At 43.5% G+C, this 19,862-nt stretch overlaps 3 protein-coding genes across 3 annotated transcripts; all 3 read left to right on the top strand.

Annotated features, from left to right (window-relative positions):
* Positions 1–497: 497 nt before the first annotated feature.
* On the top strand, positions 498–2,591 carry LOC110186516 (uncharacterized). Its single transcript, XM_020955713.2, has one exon. It carries the CDS (start codon positions 655–657, stop codon positions 2,011–2,013), a length of 1,359 nt encoding a protein of 452 aa, XP_020811372.2. The 5' UTR covers positions 498–654; the 3' UTR covers positions 2,014–2,591.
* Positions 2,592–4,040: 1,449 nt separating this feature from the next.
* On the top strand, positions 4,041–4,791 carry I-t (inhibitor-t). The gene has a single exon (XM_020956102.2). The coding sequence runs from the start codon at positions 4,200–4,202 to the stop codon at positions 4,734–4,736; it is 537 nt and encodes a 178-aa protein (XP_020811761.1). The 5' UTR covers positions 4,041–4,199; the 3' UTR covers positions 4,737–4,791.
* An 8,438-nt stretch (positions 4,792–13,229) lies between these two features.
* LOC110186295 (uncharacterized) lies at positions 13,230–13,880 on the top strand. The gene has a single exon (XM_020955410.2). The coding sequence runs from the start codon at positions 13,245–13,247 to the stop codon at positions 13,878–13,880; it is 636 nt and encodes a 211-aa protein (XP_020811069.2). The 5' UTR covers positions 13,230–13,244.
* The last annotated feature ends 5,982 nt before the right edge of the window (positions 13,881–19,862 follow it).

Here is a 19,862-nt window from a genome sequence, read left to right as displayed (position 1 = left end):
TGGGCCCAATATTAGCCGTCAATCACTAAAATTTGCATAGTTCTCCTGTGCGTCCCAACGCGGCCCGGTGACTATTGCCAATTGCAAAATCAGGTCAGATGTCAGAAAAAAGTTTGGAGTGAAAGTGCGTACTTATTGGGTTTATTTGCTTATTTTCTATCCATTATGTGATTGAAATTTCAGAGCAATATATAATTAAAAAATCTGTTTGAACTGCTGTGGTTGTATTTGATATTAAAATGATTAAGTTAATCAATAAAGTGAATTATATGAAGTGTTTAAGATTGAAATAATATGGCCAAAAGTTTGAGCTCCCAACTTATTTGTCTGCTTCAGATTTTTCTCTTTTGTGTTGTGTTTATTAGTCGCCTCATTTATTGATTATTTTTTTCAAATACAGCCATAAAGTCTTTGAGATTACAACTCTATGAACCAGCGATGATTTGGTGCTTTCGAAATCCCCGATACCGAGCAGGCGAGTAGGCATCATGTCAGGCCTGAGAGAGCCTTCAAACTCATTTCATTTTACGTTTCGAAGTGTCTTGGACAGTTTCAAAGATTTCAGTAGTTTTTATTATTTCAATAGAATCGGTTCGTGTTTGATCAGTATTAAAAGCTCCACAATCAGTGGTTTTAGCAACATTTTTACCCACCATGGACATAACGGCAGCCAGTGTGGTGTACACTAATCATTTTTACGCTCCTCCAAATTACGTTGGCGATCAGCTGCAGCCCGAGTCGCCGCAGCAGAATCAGTCCCAAATTATGCACACCAGCTATGTAGTGAGCTCGGGTCCCGGTCTTGGCCTCGGACTCGGGTCCGGGCACAGTGCCACGATGGGTTCAGGATCCGGCCTTAGCCCTAGGTCCGCCTACAACGATCTCTATCGGTTTGAGGACGGTAGCGGCGATGCAAGCGGATCGCTGCTAATCGGGCAACATGAAGAAGACTTTTGCGAGGTAAACGAAGAGAGCCAGGTCTCCACCAGCAGCTCATCCTCGTGCCAAGTGGAGCCCAAGACACTGGACATTGAGGGAGAGCCGCAGTCGGATCTTTGCCTGAACCTGTTCCAAAAAGGTGAGATGGAAAACCAAAACCAAAAAGGAAATGGCAACGACGACGACGACGGTGATGACGATGACGACGACGACGATTCTGATGATGATGACGATGAGGTGGGGGTAGGCGATCAGTACCAATCCGCCATGGTGGATACAGCATCGTATATTGTTTATCCACCTCCCCTACCATTGTCGCCATATTCTCCGTATATGACCGTTGGCCAGGAGCTGTACGTCATCCAGCCGGAGACGGTGTTCGTGCTAGGAATGCGCCTGAATGTGACCAAGAACGAGATCATGATATTCTTTGGCAAACTGGGCCTCATCAAGCTGGACGAAATCACCGGCAAGCCAAAGATCTTTGTCTACAAGAACAAGCTGACGGGTCGCTCCAAGGGCGAGGCCACCATCACCTACGTGAGTCCCTACTCGGCCCAGGCGGCCATAAACTGCCTCGGCGGCAGCAAGTTCATGGGACAGACGCTCAGTGTCCTGCCCGCCTACTTGTCCATGCGCAAGGGTTCCAGCGTCCGCTACAGCTATCCGCGAGACCTGAATCCCGCCGAGCTGCAGCGCCGCCAGCGACTGCCCAAGTGGAAGCCGGCCAGCGACAACTGGGTGTGCCTGCTCTGCCGCAATAGCAACTTTGTGTGGCGCTCCAGCTGTAACAGGTGCCAGGCAAGCAAGCACGAGTCCGAGACCCAGGGCCAGTCGGGATCTGGGTCCCAGCCAATGGAGGACACCGCGGGCCTGGCCAAAACTGAATCGGGATCCCTCAGCGATCGTGGCCAGCGGCCGCACAAGGACTGGCCCTGCGGTTTCTGCTTCAACATGAACTTCTGGTACCGCCTCAAGTGCAATCGATGCCAGGCACCGCGGTCAGAAGCGCTGGCCACCTCGGAGTCGGAGGAGCCCTGGGAGCTGGTGCTCAACCCGCCCTCGAACGAATAGAGGTGTAGTCCTGTCCCTCTTCGTATGTATGTTCCTGCTCCAGTCTATATGTTCCCGTTTGTGTACCCGTATTTGTTGTATGCGAACGTCATCGTTTCCTACTTCCTGGAACCACGCACCACACTGCGTCCTGTATTTTATCAGACTCGAATCGATTCCTTCACATACCATATGAGAAAGCACACTGTAATGTATATCCTAGATCCCGAAATCAGAAGCGGCTATAAGCCTCAAAATTCACGTTAATCTCCGCCGTAAAATGATGCTTTAAAGCAATGCGATATAGTAAATACAATTCCTGGACAACAGGCTGACCAAGAGTCCCAGAGATTGTGGAACAATGCAATGCAGTGACTGGTAATCCACTTAATCCGGCCAACTGAATATTTTGCCTGAGCACAAAAGGCATCCCGTGCCCAGACCCACCTGGAGAGCTCTAAACGTTTAATGAATTTATTTACTTGCCTGACGCCCGCAGCCAGTGGCTCATTGGCTCTGTGGAGTTTGCACTGCAAAATCACAATCCCTGTTTACATATAGTCTAAATTGTTCAATAACATTTAACTTATTTCCAAAAACTTTGTTTGCCTTTTTTTTATTTAACACAAACTACAACATATTTAAGATTTTACAAGGGGAGTCAGCAGTCTTGGGAGAAGCCCCGACCCTTAGGCTCTAAGTGGGAATTATACATATTATTAATTTTCTTGGCGATGGTTAAGCAGGAACATTACAGCAAATTATTTAACTACTAAATGTAAGATAACAAAACTAACTCTGTTTACTTAAAGTGTATTTTAGCAGAGAGTCTGGTTTCATTTAATTGATTTTTATTGAATTTAAATAGATTTTCTTGGTATCTTGTTGAAACATATTTTCATCGCAGTGTGTTAAAGTCAAGCCACTTGAATCTGTGTCCCGCAAGCCACTGGACAGGCTGCTCCCGCCTGCCCCCCGCACCCTGGTCTTGTGATTTAATCAAACTTTGCTCCGGCCAAATCTCTGCCACAACAGCTCGGCTAGCTTAGGCATCAGGTGGGTTGCACTTTTGGCTGTACCCACAGCTGCGGTTATCCCCATTCCCATTCCCAGTCGCAGCACCCAGACCCCAATCCCCAAGCCCTCATCCTGGCGCCTTGTAGACTCTGCTGTGTTGTGCATTTACTTTGCACTTTCTTCCACACGAGCACAGAAGGCAGCTGGATGGACGGATGGACGGATGGACGGATGGACGGATGGATGGAGGGAGTCCATCGTTTGCTCTGTCGCCTGCGGGTTATTTGCGTGGCTGCAGGTGTTGCTCCCAACCCGACTCGCCCACAGTGTCGCCGATCTAAGTGGCAGCCGGGGAGAACGTAAATGCAATAAACACCATTAGCTCCAACGACTCCGCTGGCTGGTCGTTGTCGGTCTGCCCTGGCCTTCCGCTGTCCTTGTCTGCCCCTCTGTCCTCTCTGGTTTTCCCCAGCTTTTTCCGCCTGGTCAGGAAAAGTTCTCCGGCAACGAGGTTAGATGGAGGAGCTGGGTCGGTTGGGCGACCCATGTTGCCGCATCAAAATGCAAACGCGAAAGGCGAAAAGGAACTTAAGTGAATTGAATGGAAAAGTTGAAAACTGCGGGTGCAGCCGGGTGGGTTAGGTGGCACAAACTTTCTGAAACCTGATTTGTTTATAGTTTCCAAGATTGTCTGCTTTTTGTGACCCATTTTGGGTTTTACTTCAACATAATTAGACTAACTTTTATTGATATTAAAGGATATTATGCTTGAGCTCGGCAAAATTGTTTACCAAATAAACTTAATTCTTGTGTAAAAAACATTTGTATTTTTATTTTATTTATGTAACTTTCCAACTCAAATAAACAAAATTCTGATACTGATCACTTAAGTTATTTTTCAAGAGAACAAATTATTTCGAGAATGAGATCATTCTTATGTTTATTATTGATTATTTTTTTTAAGTATCTCAGCAGAAGTTAATTTATTTGAACAATTTTTCATTTAATGTATGCTCCCTCCCCCTAAATTTAATTGAGGTAATAGGTTGGCTTGGACAAAGTAGTCAACAAGTCAACATTTTCACATACAGTTTACATCAAAAATAAAAAAAATATTTAACTATAAATATAACATCTAAATATATACATATATATATATATATATAGAAAACATATATCTACGCGAAACGATGAGGAAAAGTGGCACATCATCGAACGGTAGGGGAACTCCGACCAATGGCTATCAACAAAAGATGGTCAATATGAACGAGGAGGAGAAGGATCCTGAATCACATCGCGCTTATGGCATGATGAAAACCCGACTGTCGCACACACCGTTTCCGCAACACGCCAAGCCCATCGATATGGTTTCCCTCGCGGCCAAATTGGAGGAGGAAAAGAAACAGGCGAGGGTCTCAATAAGTTCAAGCAACATTTTTAAGCCGGTAGTTTACCACAACGAGAACGATGATAACCAAACCGAACGACATATAAACTTTGCCGAACGGCGTAAACTATTCGACAAGGGCGAGTTCACCATATGCAAAGGGCGGAAGCTCAGCGATGATTTTCACCCTTTGCATTTGGATGAAAACGACCTTCACTTCGAAGCGATATACTCCAAGAGCATGGAGCGCAGAAGCATCGATACTCGAAATTTCAACGAACTGGAGGCCTATTGCCGGGACAACAACCTCAAGATACTCAGTGGAGCAGCTCCCAACTAGATTCTATATAATTTCTGTAACTGTGTAAAATAAAAAACTAGGAGCTGGAACAAAATGCATGAATTGAGATTTCTAGATCAGTCTTTGCCATACTATATTTCCCTCTGCCTTTCAGGGGATAAATGATGCCAAGTGTAGAGTGAGTCTAGGACTACGAATATTATATACTCTGTTACCAAGAGAATAAGTATACAAATATATTTTGCGTTTTAAAGGATACCAAATGTCTAGATAATCAGGGTAGCATTAGCTTTTGTTTTATCATCTTAAAGTCAATACTGAATAGGAAACGTATATATAACACAGATGTCCATCACATACAGCTCTTCGAGCTCCATGGCTACCGGTTAGAATAAAAAACAAACGCCTCTTCGCTTTCGCCGGGACACTTGCAGACATTTCGTTCGCCAGAAATCCACTCATCTTCACCCACATCCTGGCGGCAACCTCTTCATCCACCATCTCCTTGCCGCTATGTGGTTCATTGTACTTTACGAGCTTTTCAGTGAGCTGAGCTCGCGACTTCCGCGTGTTTTTCCACTATTCCGACTGCCATTTTGTTGCGTTTTTGCCGCGGCTTTTCCTCCACCACTCCACGCACCACTCTGCCGCCATCCTTTTATCCTTTGTCTGTCGACGCACGTGGATCGAACAATGGTGGGGACGACGACGGCGACGACGACAGTGTTGAAATGTTTGGCTATAAATTATGGCAGCTCAGATCGACACCGCGGCTCTAAGCGCAGATTGGCGTGGCTGTGACAGTTTTAAGGCTTTTACTGCACTCGCGGCATATCGCGTATACGCAACGTGTCCGCTTCGGTTCGGTTCGGTTTCAGTTTCTAGCTGTCATATTGCAAACGACACGCCAGGGAACCAGCCCCGACTATCTTTTTTCGGTTTGCGGTCACATTGGACCCGAAAAAGTTGTCCGGACTCTGGACACAAAGTTACGGAACGGACATGAATCTGTGTGTGTGTGTCCTGACAGCTGTTCGTGTTTTTGGCTCTGGTGAAAACTGCAAAGAGCAAACAGCAAATTGGCAAAGGCCGTCACATTAGCGCCATTTTCCACTCTCTGCGGTCATAATTCACTAAAATTAATTGTCGCATTCGAGCTTTGTGTGGCCGCGCTGTGAACTTTTCTGGCTATTTTTGTCTGTTCGTAGTGTTCCTCCTCCTACTCCTGCTCCAGCTCCTGCTCCTGCTCCTGCTATTCTCCTCTATTCAGTGTCCGATTTCAAAAAGTCCCCGGGGTGCTCTAAATATCATTCGGGTGACTTCTGCCCATGGAGCCTTTAAGCGGGGGAAACGGAAATTGTTAAAGGACCCGGATGCGGCTGGCGGATTCGAAAGCATTAACTGAATTTGGGCACATTTAAATCAAAGCCTTCCACTTGACGAACTTCGGAGGCTTTGCCAAAAGTATTTTGGCTGTATCCAAAGACCCCAGCTTGCGACCCAGCTTCCCCAGTGCGTAGCTCTACTAATTTCTGGCAGCCTTGCCTCCCTATCCCCAACAAAAAAAAAGGAAGGGAAATTATGCAAAACATAATAATAAAATTTAATAAAAAATACCGGAGCACGCGGAAAGCCCGGACGGGGATTCCCCTGATTGTCCCAATGTGTAATGGGCTCCGCTAATGCTGCAACATTTTATGCAAATACATTGGAGTGGTCCCTGGCCCAAAGTGGACCAACGGCCTGGGGCCAGTTGGCGCAACAAAGGGCTTGGACTCGGCCTCGGTCTTCGTTATCCCCACTCTTTATCAGGTATTTGTTTATGCAGCTGCCAAGTCGAGGCTTATTTTATTACATTTCTTCGGGGGACTCCGGGACCAAGTCGTTCCGTTTATACAAATGGCTTTTGGAATAGGCAAATAAGTACTTGGTAAGTAAATTTTGGGCACCACCTGCTCACCTGTGCGGAGACGGTAGCGGCCCAAAGGAACCTCAATCGCCTGGCGCTGGCACATAAAAATAAGTCGGGAGACAACGATGTCATTCAAACAAGGGCCAAACAAAAAGTCGGCGGCGAAAAGTTGCAAACTTTGTTTTGTTTTATTCGTTTCGGGTTATAAAACGAATGTAGGGAAAACTTCAGAGCGGTTTCAAAAGTCGGCAAATACGCGCGCCGCATCATCCACGCCCTCATTCGGGGGCAGGGCTGTCATGTGGGCGGAGCGGACTAACGGATACGGTGGTTATAAAGTTGGATAAATTTGAATGAAATTTTAAGGATATTTTAGGGATAAGGGTTGCGAGGATACTTAACGTTGAAATTACCCTTAGAGGGTTTAAATCATATTTTTTCAAAGATCATAACTAAGCCAAAAATGCATTAAATTCAATTCGGAAAGTGTTTCTGTGCAAGTTTTTAAAGTGCTAACAAAACTGCATACTAAGATTTTAAATTTAAAAGAATTCAATTTTTGATCAAATTTCGACAATTTTAATGATGTCACCCCTTATAAAATTTTAAAATTTTGGCAAATTTTTGAACATTTTTGTTTTCCTTCGGACATGGCTAGATCGATTCAGTTTTTGATGCTGATCAATAATATATATGGGATATGGGGTCGGAAATAACTCTTTCGCTGCATTTTTAGCTTCTGACTGAAATTATAATACTCTCCAAGGGTACACAAATTTGGTAATACTTCAAGGTTTTATCGTATATCGTTGTATTTTTATTAAGGCATAAATATATATACTTCGTTTTTGACTTATCTCTTTTTTGATTACTTTTTTAATACATTTAAACTAGTTTGGCTTGGAACAAGCAAGCAATTCTTGCAATCGAATGTTGTATACCCAAGGAGTTAGCCATAGGAATATATTTAATCTATATTTCTACATGCTAATATTTTGGGTAATTCAAAGATTTTAAAATGTTATAAATAAGCCAAAAATGCACTGATTTCAATTCGGAAAGCGTTCCTGAGCTAGTTTTTACAGGCTTAAAAAATCTGCGTACTAAGTTTTTATATTTAAAAAAATCAATTTTGTGTCAAATTTTGACAATTTTAACGATGTAACCCCTTATAAATTTTTCAAATTTCGAAAAAATTTCAATAATGTATTTCTTAGCCAGACATAGCTAGATCGACTCAGTTTTTGATGCTGATTAAGAATATATATGGTTTATAGGGTCGGAAATTACTTCTTCACTGAGTTTTTAGCTTGTCAATGAATTCACAAATGAAATCAGTAATTAAGCTCCCGATTTAGGAGTATATCCCACTGTTCCCAAAAGTCGAACCGTTTGCCCCCGGAAACAATAAAAATGCCGCGCTCACAATGCGCCCGGCATAAAAAGTGCTTATTACGCCGTATAGTTGACTACGACGGGCCTTTGTCGTCGAAAGGAGCAGCAGCAGCAGGGGAACCGGAAGCCCGGCAACAATTGAAATAAATGAATTGGCCAAAAAAGGATTGCGGGGCGAAAAACATAAAACAGAATGGCACGAGCGGCATATGGGAAGGGATTTGGGCGATTACAGCTTTAAATTTTGAGATTCCAATGTGCCTGAAGGAGGGCGGCGGCCACTTTACGAGTGACTCGTCAATGCTTATGCCAGCCGCAAATATTTTAGGATCCGAGGAGCATTAAATCAAAATTGGAATCAAATCGTCAAAGGCAGCAGCTGCATAATTTAAAACGGAAGCTTAAAGGGTTACAGGCAGCATATGTAAATCCAAAGTTTCCTGTTTCGAAGAAGGGCGTTCTTCTCACACAACTAAGCCAATTTCAGGGCCCAACACCGACTGTCGGGTAAATTGGAGTAGTAGTAGGAGGAGGAGGATGAGGAGGAGCTCGCTGTGGCACCTATTTCAAACTCAATTAAACACGGAAAGGCCAGCAGCAGGCGGCATCCCATGGTGTGTGTCATGAAATTCGCCACGGTGGACACAGCTGTTCTTTATGTGGCTCCCACCGACCGGGAGTGAGTGTGGGCTTATTGTGGATGCAGTCTGAACGGGTGGATTAAATATTTGAATACAGTTGCCATCCTCTCTTCTTTTTAGTCCTGTTCAGTCCTTCCTGGGCGTTTCGTTTTGATCTCATTTAAGGGGCTTCGAGCCATGTTCTTGGTTCCGTAACTAAATAAAGAGCTTCGGTCAGTACCGAAACTTTTAATAACAGTTTTGGCAGACTTTAACCTGGTGTGACTAGCAGGGCTGAGGCCAAAGGGATTTCTTTCAGGGGTTCATAGATTGAGACAATTGAATTAATTAAAAATTTAAAATACATTTCGAGGATTTTCTTGAATAATTCAACAAATTTCAAACCTTAAAACAGAAACCTTTGGATGAGAGTCCCAAAAGGACATCAAAACTGAAGCCCCTTTAAAATCTGGCCAGCTTTTCGTCTCTGTTTGTTAGCTTTTTTTGGCACAGGTTTCGGATTTATCTCGACTCGCTTCCGTTGGCACAGCATTTAAGTTCACATGACAACATCGGGCATCAGCACAAGCAAAGACAATTCAACGCTGACAAAAGGCAAAAACATACTCGCAACTACACACACCCAACACACACTCAACACACACCCTACACACACTCACAGTATGTATTGCCGATTAGAATGTTTGCTGTGTTCCGGTCATTTGCATACATTCCACATCCGAGCATGGGGCCACGGCAAACAAGCGGACACAGATTCAGACACGTGGACATTTGGACACTTGGACACTGGGAAACTGGGACACGTGGACACCTTTTGACCCATCAGGCTTTGCATTTAAATTTGGCAAGTGACCATGCATGGTGACCATGCATAATTAGACCCAGTTCTGGTGTCCTTGTTATGGACCAAATATTTGGCTTGTAAATTGATTTCACTTCGTCAGTCTTCTGGCATGTGCTAAGTCCCGTGCCAAGATCAAGGATATGAGGAAATGGAAATTTGACAAATATTTATCATACATATATTTCCTAGAGCATTGTCATTGAATTCTTTTATTGGTCAGCTGAACTCGTATTGATTCTTTTCGGTGTATTTTGTAATTTGTATCAAAGAGTAAAAATGGAAATTCCCTCAAAGATGCTATTTCTAATAAGTAAACAATAAAAAAAGATGAATAAACTCAACTAAAATTCAACAAAATGTGCAACTTCTAATGCATTTTCTTCTTTTCTTTTAAAAATATTTCTGTTTTATTTTATAACAATCATCAATTTCGAGACTAATTGCCAAATACACCTGTCCAGTGATATTTTTTATAGCCTGGAAACACACAGAAACATTCAAATGGCCCGAAGTCAACGAACCAGCAATGTGATGTCCACTCCCCCATTTGGCCACTCCCAGTGTCCCAATAAGAGAATCCAATTCCCCTAAAGTTCCGATTTCCGATCCCAATTGCTGACCAGTGCTCTCTGGTGCGGAAAGCTTGCCAATTATTGTGTGCAAAGTCCATAAATAATATGGCTGGCATTGATGCACGAAGCGGTATCCGTACAGAGCTCCAAATGATGCCACTTGCACTGAGTGGAGATGGAGCTGGAGCTGGTAACTGGAAGCTGGGGCCCATTCCGGGGGCTAATCTACATTTATGCCGCCTTGCCGGCAAGGAAACCTCCTCCTCGGCTGACTTCTGCTGACTCGTGGCTGGTGGCTGATGGCTGATGGCTCTGTTTGTCCCCGGCACACATTTCGAGTGTTTTGTTTATGTGGAGCACACATTTCCAGCTCAAGACATGGAGCCGTCGTTTGCATAATAATTTAACTCATTACCCACTCCCACTCGCACTCCCAGTCCTAGTTCTGTTTCTTGTTCTGTTGCTCCTACTGGGCCTCCTCTTTTGGAGCCCAAACTAAATAAGCATAAGTAAGACACATTCATTTGCCAGACGACGAGGACGAGTTCTCCTGCTCGGTTAGCAAAAGGATTTACGGCACCCTGGAGCACTAACGAGGTAATTTCGAGGCTCTGCGAGGTCAAGATGTGACGACGACACTTGCCACTAGCACCCACACCCACAACTACACCCACACACCCATACACACACCTACACGCAGTGTGATGAATGCATCACTCTGTTTACAGCACTCATTACGCATACGACACGTGCGCCCGCCTCCTAAATGCTTTGGCATTTAAACTGTTTTAGTTTGCGCTGCAAGCGCTTTTCCAGCTTGTCAACATAATTGATTTGGCTTGTCAATGGGACCTGGAATCGATAGCAATTTCCCCTGCGGGCAACTTTTACTTTAAATTTGCATGTTCGTTAGCCCGAAGTTCGAATGCTTGGGATGCAGCAGGTACAAGGTAACGAGGCACATAAAGTGTTGCAGGTGAAAGTTTCGTGGCCTCCGCTGCGGTTTCTGTTCGTCGCCCAAGTTCCCAGATTGCCGCATTGCATTGTCCAACTTTTTATTGCCTTCGCGGTGCTCTGCTTTTGGCACTGGAAAACTAAGGTATGCCGCGGCTAAATTACTTTTTCTTTGAAGATTTTAATCGGCTTTAAGTGACCTTTAATCTTTGATTACTTAGTCAGCAACTATATTTCAGTCGCTTAGTTATATATTCAAGACTGTTTTGATTAAAAAAAGGGAATATATATGTCTGCAGGGCAATGTTGATCCTAGGCTTAATCGCTCATTTAATAAATAGCTCAGCACACAATGCATAGTCTGGGAAGAAGGGTCGTTAATCGGGGCATTCTCGTAGCAATTCCCTCTGACTTTTATGCGTTTCCTCTTTCCCCAGGAGGAGTGTAAGCCCCATCCTTGCACTTTTCGTGCTCATTCTCGCTGTACTCTAATCTCTATCGCTCGTTGCTTGCCTCGTTTTCCTGTCCAGGTCAGTGTCGCCACCCAGCGGGATACGCATCCCGGAGAGCAGCTTCGTCTGGTGCCTGGGAAAAAAGGACCTGGCTGTGCTCCGGCTCATCCCGCATTTTCCGCCGCTTTGCCTGCACAGCACCCGATGCAACAGCAATTCACTTAAGTTACTCAAGTCGTTGAGGGCATAACTTCCGCTTCGCATTCCGGCAGACGACGACGAGGATGAGGACGGGGACTAGGACGAGGACGAGGACGAGGAAGAAGACCCAATCATCCCAGCACCGCCACTCCGCTTACTGTCTTAATGCCAATGCTCACACACATTTCATGCGAGTCCTTATACGCATTTTGCCGTCCTTTTGCCTTTAGTTCATGCACTCCTGCATTTTAACCCACTCAGACGAGTGCTTAAACTAGTTGGATTACGTTGGGCTATGAGGCGATTGTATAGTAAGTCGAAGCCGTATGAATGGAGTAAATATTTACAGTGCCTCGGGGAGTACGATTCTCTTGATATTTGATCTGCTTTGTAGTCCTTAAACATTGTACATTTATCAAAATATATATAATGCCGTCTAAGCACTTATTGCTATTGATTTCATTAGCTGCTTATGAGCACTAAAAGGACCTTAGGCAGTCTCTGATAAATATGACTGTAAGCTTCTCAATACTAATTAGTCATATTTTTATTAATTGTAACGAATTTGTGAACTTCAAATTAATAATATCAATTTATTTTATGATACATGTTTGTTGAACGTTTATTTATTTTATAATAATAAATATATTTTTGTTAATTCTTAATTTATTAGAGTTTTTTAAATACATTATGGAACCGGTAAAGATTAACGTGGAATATCGACTTCTTATAGCTTTGCAGGGTATTATAATTTAAAAGCTTAAAATACAGTGAAGGATGTATTTCCGACCCTATAAATCATATATATTAATGATCAGCATTAAAAACTGAATCGATCTAGCTATGTCCAAAAGAAATTGAAATTTAAAAAAAAATTACCAAAATTTGAACATTTTATAAGGGGTTACATCATTAAAATTGTCAAAATTTGACAAAAAAAATGAATTCTTTAAATTTTAAGTCTTAGTTTGCAGATTTGTTAGCCCTTATAAAAACTAGCACATGAACGATTTCCGAATTGAAATTAATGGATTTTTAACCAAGTTATGACATTTTAAAAAATGTATTTGTCCAAAAAATTGTCATTTAACATTATCTTTAAATATGTATTTAAAGAATGCAAATATTTTATGCCTCGTTCAGATCGATTTCCGATTCGATGCTATAATTCAAATGCAAACTGCAAAGGTTGTACGCTTATTTATGAATATTAAGATGCAAAAAGTTATAAATATAACTAATAATTATCTATTTATTGGATGCATTTTATATACAATGCTTTTATTTTTTCAGTGTATACTTTTATTCTGAGAATTATTCTTGACGATGCAGTTGGACGCCGCGGCGCCTCTTTCATGGTCGTTAGTGAAATGGCCTTAACTAGATCAGCGAGTTGCCACCGTGTTGCTAATTGAACTGGATTTGAGCCTAAAAGCCTCGTCTTGGGCCAAAACAAACAGTGGAAAGCGCAAGCCGATGCCGGCATACGAAAGAAAGTGATTGCGTTCAGGTGTGAAAATCCGAAGCGCTGGCCGCTCTCAGTTCTCAGGTAATTCTCGAACCGAACGGAAGCAACATGAGGCTGCAAATTGGGATTGCATATCTCGTAATAGGACTATTCCTCACTGAACTGCACTTGTGCATCGGCGGAAGCCACCTGAAGCGCTTGAGTAGATCGCTGATCTTCCCCCCAACGAGTCCCACGCGTGTACAGTTCATCGGCGGCATCGGTATTCCCGTGGAGAACCTCCACTTCGAGTCTGTAACCTCGGGCTATGTGCTAAAGGCGGAGTACTTTCTGCCCACCAACTCCACAGAGATAACGAGAGTCTATCTCAAGCCTATGGCCATTACGGGTAGGGACGAGGACTCTGCCTCCACCTATGGAGCGCTCTACCGGTGGATTATTTATCGTGGCATCGAGATGGTCATCGAGAACATGGGCCTGCCGGGCAGGAGCTGTCTACTCCGGTTGATTTGTGAGCACGCAGCGCTGCCGATGGACCACGAGAGCGGGCTGCTGGGCGAGATCCTGGACATAGTCCTCACCCCATCCAGTTCGGCGGACCAGCTGGGACGCAGTTCGGATCGCGAGTACCACACCTCGGAGCACTATGGCCGGCGGGGCGGAGACTGCCGGGCGGCCTATGCCAGACGGTGCCGGAAGTCGCCCATGGAGCTCATCAGTCTGCTGCTGGAAGTCAATGAATAAAGAGGTTAGCCGTGACACAAAAGACTTTCATTTCAATTGACGGTGGCCCCTTCCGGTTGTCCACAAACACGTATTCGCACATTCAGGTTGGCGACAATTACAAAGTTGATAAACATTTTAATTAGTTTTGCGTAGGGAGCTGCGTGATCTGCCTGGCAATCAGTATTAATTGTAATTAAGGACACACGCCTGTCTGATGGGGCGTATGCGTAATGTGGGAAATCAACAAGCAAACACACACAGGATACAGGACACGGGACACAGGATCACTGGCGTACTTAACTCGCTTAAATTTAAATGGCAAACACAATTTGCGTGAATTATGTGACGCCTACATGCGAATCTCTCGGAATTTACTGCTTTCTCATTAAGTAATCCAGGACACGTATGTAGGGGACACACACACACATCCCGTCCTGCTGCTAATGGGCTTAGTAAATTCGGACAGTTCGAAATAGAAGCCAGGAGCCGACCTGGACAGCCGTGAAAATAATTACACACATTCAATGAAACGCGACCAGAATCGGAGAGGAGGAAGATGGGAGTTCTCCTGTTCCGCTCGAGTTGCTTTTGGCATTTCAATGCCAGAATGTGGAAATGAGTTTAATATTAATTAACAGCACGTCAACGCGTGTGGCCATTGGGAAATCCCACCCGAAATCCCTCACCCGAAACCCTCTCCATTCGGTCATTAGTTGAACGGTTTTGGTGTTTGTTTTAAAACTCTTGACCGCCGGGCCTTCCCTCTCTGGAGCTGGAATTGCGCAAAACAGCCACAGGCGAGGCGAGGCCAAGCCATAAACACAACAATATGAAAATGAAATTCTTTCGGGTCAGTTGGGTCCATTTGTCTTCAATTTAAGTTGGCCCCGAGGCCATTTTTGGGACCCATATGTGTGTTGTGTGTGGTGTGGGTCATCGTAAATTATTTAGCAAATGCAAATGCAATTTTTCAGAGGCTGCCTCACAAAAGGATAAATTGTTGCTTACCTTGTTTCAAAAGATAAACAAACTTTTTACACCATTCAAGGGGAGAGGAGAGTGCGTGAGTATAAAGCGAACCCCAAGGTTCTCCAGCTATTTATTAATATTTCTCTTGGAATAAAAGCCCCACAGGCCATATTCACACATTGTACAACTTCTACACGTTCGGTATTCATTCGAGAATTTCTCCGCCCATAAAGTTCTCAGCTATTTGCCGACATTGCTGACATATGAGGCGTTTCCTGTCGCTTTCAGATCTCCTCCGGAGTCCGGACCCGTCAGCCCTCCGCTTGAATATGCTAACTGCAATCCTTTCGCACTAAACATAATTTAAAGGCGAACTCCTGTCGAAGGTCCTGCAGTTTTGTAGTGCGCAATTTATGGGCAAATGTGGAGATAAACTTGCTGTCATTTATCAACGAGCCCTTGCCGGATTGCGGGCCGGATCCGGGTCCCAGGTCCGGGTGCGAGTCCGGCCACTGTCGAGTGTGCCGGAGTGAGTGTGCCTTTTGAAAACATTTTGACTAGAAATGATTACGCCAAAAACTCAACAGATAAAACCCGGAGCACGGAAGCGGCCATAAATCAGTAAGTAAATGTGACTTCCTCGGCCTCTCCTTTTTGCCAATGATGAGCCCGGAATGGATGTCAGTCCTGGGTCCTGCGGACTCGACTCGAGTGGTGAATGGACGAAGGTAGAGCGGCCAAATTGCAGTGAACAGGACGACAGGCGGACTGAGCACAACTCCGCCGTAGATTGGCAACATTTGATGGCAAAAGTTACGTTCGCATTTATCTTTCGAGCAAGTGTCACTTGTGAGTTTCTTGAACCGCAGCCAAGTCCGGAGAACCATGTCCGGTCGGGGCAGGCGAGACAGTAACAGGAGGATGAGCAGCAGCAGCAGCAGGACATCCTGCTGAGCAACAGGAGTCCTGTTGGCTTGGCCCTTAAAAGGGGTTTCCGCTTGGCACTGATAAATGTCCTCCTGATGGGCACTGAACACATTTCCCCAGAGTTCAATAAGCAGTTGTTGCGATTGCTGTTGTTTAATTGTTACAAAATCGGCTATAATCTTATAGCTTAGGGTTGTGATTAAATTGTCTAATAACTTCTAGTAATTTCCCCATATTTTGATCCCCAGCTAACTTTAATTCTATTTCTGTTGTCTGACAAATCTTGTACTTTCTAATTCTCCAAATGGTAATTCTGTTCCACCGATGTAGTGGCAAAATTCTACGTCTCCACAACTTTGACAAATTAGCTTTGTTGGCCACAGTTTGCTGTTGTTGTTATGGTTATCGTGAATCATTTCATTTCAGCTTGCCTCGCATCATTTTGATTTATGTGGCGTTAAGTAATTATAATTTATGCTTTATGCTCAGCTGCCAGACAGTGGCTTATATCCCTAGTATTTCCCAGCTTCCCCTGCAAGCTAATGACTTGGAGTTCGTTGGCAGATAGATATTGCAATTTGCATATGCACAGAGTCGGCGCTGATTAGCATAATAAAGTGAGCGGCATCCGTTGGCCGAGGAGGATTGTCAGTCAGGAACAACACGTCGTATGCGCAATATTAATTATTCAGAGCGAAGCAAAGGCGCCTGGAATACTGAGAAGAAGCCGCTGAAAGAACACTAGAGAATGGCAAAACAATGCGACACTTGGTGTCCTCTTCCTCGTCCTTGTACACATCGTCCTTTTCCCAGCTTTGAATTTAAACGGGAATCCTGGGAAAAAGCATGCCCAGGCAATAAACGAGTAATTTTTTTCCAAATTACAAAAATGTGAGCAAACATTTTATTTGCGCTTGGAAGGCCTCCTGTATGTATGTATATATTTATACATATATATATGTATATATACAGTCTGACATAAATCTTTGCCAATTTCCAAGAAGCAGGAGAAGCCACTCTTTCTTTTTTTCCTTCTTTGCCTTTTAGTTTATTTCGTTCATTTCATTCTCTTTTGCCTTTTTTTCTTATTCGCTGCAATGACAAGAATTTGAATAATTCGCCAAATGTGCCAAGTTGAAATGTTAAAATTCCCAACGACGCGTCGACGGAAGTTGGCAAGCGGCCGGGAACTTCCGGTTTGGCGGGAACTGGAGTCACGACCCGCCAAATGATTGCAAATGAATGGGGAATGGATCTGGATGGCAAATGAAGGAACGAACGACGCCCCCGAGGATGCGCGACATCGGCAGGATGCGACGCCTTAAAAACTTCGCGCTTAATGCATCATTAAATTTATAGCCCCCGAAATAATTTAGCGCAATTTCGCTAATGTGTCACACCATAAAACAAATCACAAATGTTGGTTTTCCACCCAAACTTTCGCGACCCTTGTTATCGTTCTCATTCCGCCTTCCTGTCGCTTGTCTCTTGCTCGAAATATTTCTTTTGGCACCCCGACAATGGATTTCATAATTAAAATCAGAAGTTTGTGGCGCAAACTTTGTATAAAAGTTATGGGAGTTATGCTTGCGGAATTTCAGTAAGTCTAGCCGAAAATAAAACAATGTTTTCTGGAGTCATTTCTAAAGACATTTAAACTTATTAATTCCCACCTTTCAATTAAGCATTATTTCCTGAGAGTACAGATTTAATCATATATTTTTAGAATTTATTTAGTTTTTGAATCAAAATTTTAAGAAATAATATTAACTTGAAGTTTAAATTGAATAACACATTTCTTTGTGGTATTTTTAAAATAATAAAGCTAGAATATCCTAAAATATTTAATTTTATTAGGGATTAAATAATAATTTTAACACCAATCTGTTTTATTATCAGATTCCCCTTTAATTACCGACTTAAATCCTAGTAAGCCTACATTTTTTTTATGTTTCCTCATAATGCTTCATCGTCTTTCATCATTTTCATCGACGAAAGCCATATCCTTGATAGCATGCTTTCATGTTTTTCCGACTTCCACGTCTCCCTCAATGGCATGCGACGGCGCCAGCAAGTGCAGCCTGCAGGTCCTTCGAGTGACTCCTGTTTTTTCCGCAGCTGCTGCTCCTGATGGTGCTCCTGCTGCTGCTGTTTTTCCGCCGCCGTTGTCAAGCTCGCCATTCTCGGTGTGATGGCTAAAGAATTTTTCAATAAACGAGCCGTGCGCAAAATATGTATGGAAGGACCGTTCAGTTCTGTTCCGCTAGCCTGTTATTGAGAAAATTAATAAAGCCATCGTGCTGGAAAATGTCGAAGCATCTTGCGCGTGGCATACTTCCGATTGCGAGGCCAAGGAATTTTGCACAACAGGACAGTACAGAACAGAGATGACAATTAAGGAGATAAGTGATAAGATATCGGGGGCTATAGTTCAAGGGGTTGCCCTTAAGAACCCCAACTAATTTATTTTATTCTCTCCATTAGCAGACAGGGCGGACTGTCATCCATCATCCATTTTCATTGCCTTGTTGGTCGCGTATAAGCCTGATAAATTCCACGATTTTGGGAGACGTCAACATTGTATCTGCGATGTATATGACACATTGTTTTCAACACCAGAGATCCGTTCGAAAAAAGGCCCAAAAAGCAATTAAATAAGTGACTGCTGAACAGAGCGAAAAACTTGATATCTCTATAGCCACTGGTGTTTATAAAAAATCTTTAGTTTAATATTATGTTACCATAACTGTAGTATAATAATTCGTCCTATTTTATATGTATTTTTTACGGATTAGACTATATATCCCCAATACTAGCCATATTAAGACATTATTTCAAAACAGCTTCTGTTTTTTAAATAATGATGAAGGTATTATAAACCTTACAATACCTATAGCTAAATTGATGTTTCACTCAAGTCATTTCATTTCATTCACATTTTTCTTCCACCCCTAACATTTTTATCTCGTTATAAACTTTTTCTCCCAAAATTATTACCTGTTCAGTTGGTAAATAATTACCCAAAGTTATGCCCATAAATTACTGAGAAACATTCAGTCATAAATTATTTCGGTAGATATTTGTGCATTGTCAGGCGAAGGGATCCTTCTTCTTTCAGTGTAGCCACTCATACACACAAACATATACATATAGGCTCACTTATGCAAACACGTGGCATATCTTCAAGCACACACTCTAATGGGCGATGCAGGATAATAATTTCCTTGGACCGCCCGAGGATGGGGTGAAGTTGGGGTCGAAAGGGGGATTCCTCCTCCGGCATTTAAGCGCCGCTCATTTATCACAAATTTTCCCATTTACCAACACGACTTGTCCGAGAGTCTGGTAAAATTAATATGCGAAAATAAATTATCTGGCCAAATGAGCAGCGTTTACCACAGCCGCCAGAGGTTATAGCGGAGCGTAAAGAGGGGAATTCCCATTTTCACACGCGATTTTTTTGCGTGTGTTCGGCCAGCGGCGCCGGAGGCTTTTCAGCTTCATCAGTCACAGGAGCGAGCGGTTGCGTTGTTGGGCCTTAAACGGCCGGCAAATAATGGCCGGGAAGCAAACAAACTCGAAAATTCGAAATGCGTATGCGAAATTCGCATACGACGATATCCTGGCGCTCTGCAGGGTAATTGAATATCGGTCAAGTGTGAAGGGAATGGGCACACCGAAGCCTGCTCGTCCGCTCATCCGTGAAGCGATAAAACCCCGCCGGATTCACTTTAAGGCGGCTTTAACCCACGAATAGCCCTAAAAAGCTCTCCACTCTCCTCCACTAAATCGAGCGCTTTAATGGACACCATCTCTGATTGTCGGACGCCATCCGCGTTTAAGCCCGCTCACGTGCATTGCCTCCTCCGATAATCTCCCCAACAACGAGCCTAATTTGGACGCATTCATTTGGAAAATTAAAAATTAAATTGCTTGTCTCGCTGCTCCCCCCGCCCGAGCCCTGCTGCCTGATATGGGGAATATTGTAACAGTGCTCAGCAATAAATCTCATTAACGAGCACACAAAACATAAACAGCAAGCGGCAGCGAAAACTGGAGGTCCTTCGAGGACATGACCTCTCTCAGTCGTTTTGGGAATTGCTG

The sequence above is a fragment of the Drosophila serrata genome, unplaced genomic scaffold (assembly GCF_035046125.1).
Source record: "Drosophila serrata isolate PLE 108 unplaced genomic scaffold, ASM3504612v1 contig_382, whole genome shotgun sequence".
In the NCBI taxonomy this organism is placed as follows: Eukaryota; Metazoa; Arthropoda; class Insecta; order Diptera; family Drosophilidae; genus Drosophila; species Drosophila serrata.
Note: the sequence above shows the minus strand (reverse complement) of the source record. Positions and strands in the feature narration are given on the sequence as shown.

What these genes read in the sequence shown, in the direction of transcription:
- LOC110186516 (XM_020955713.2), top strand. Translation starts at nt 655, where the DNA reads ATGGACATAACGGCAGCCAGTGTGGTGTACACTAATCATTTTTACGCT.
- LOC110186295 (XM_020955410.2), top strand. Translation starts at nt 13,245, where the DNA reads ATGAGGCTGCAAATTGGGATTGCATATCTCGTAATAGGACTATTCCTC.
- I-t (XM_020956102.2), top strand. Translation starts at nt 4,200, where the DNA reads ATGAGGAAAAGTGGCACATCATCGAACGGTAGGGGAACTCCGACCAAT.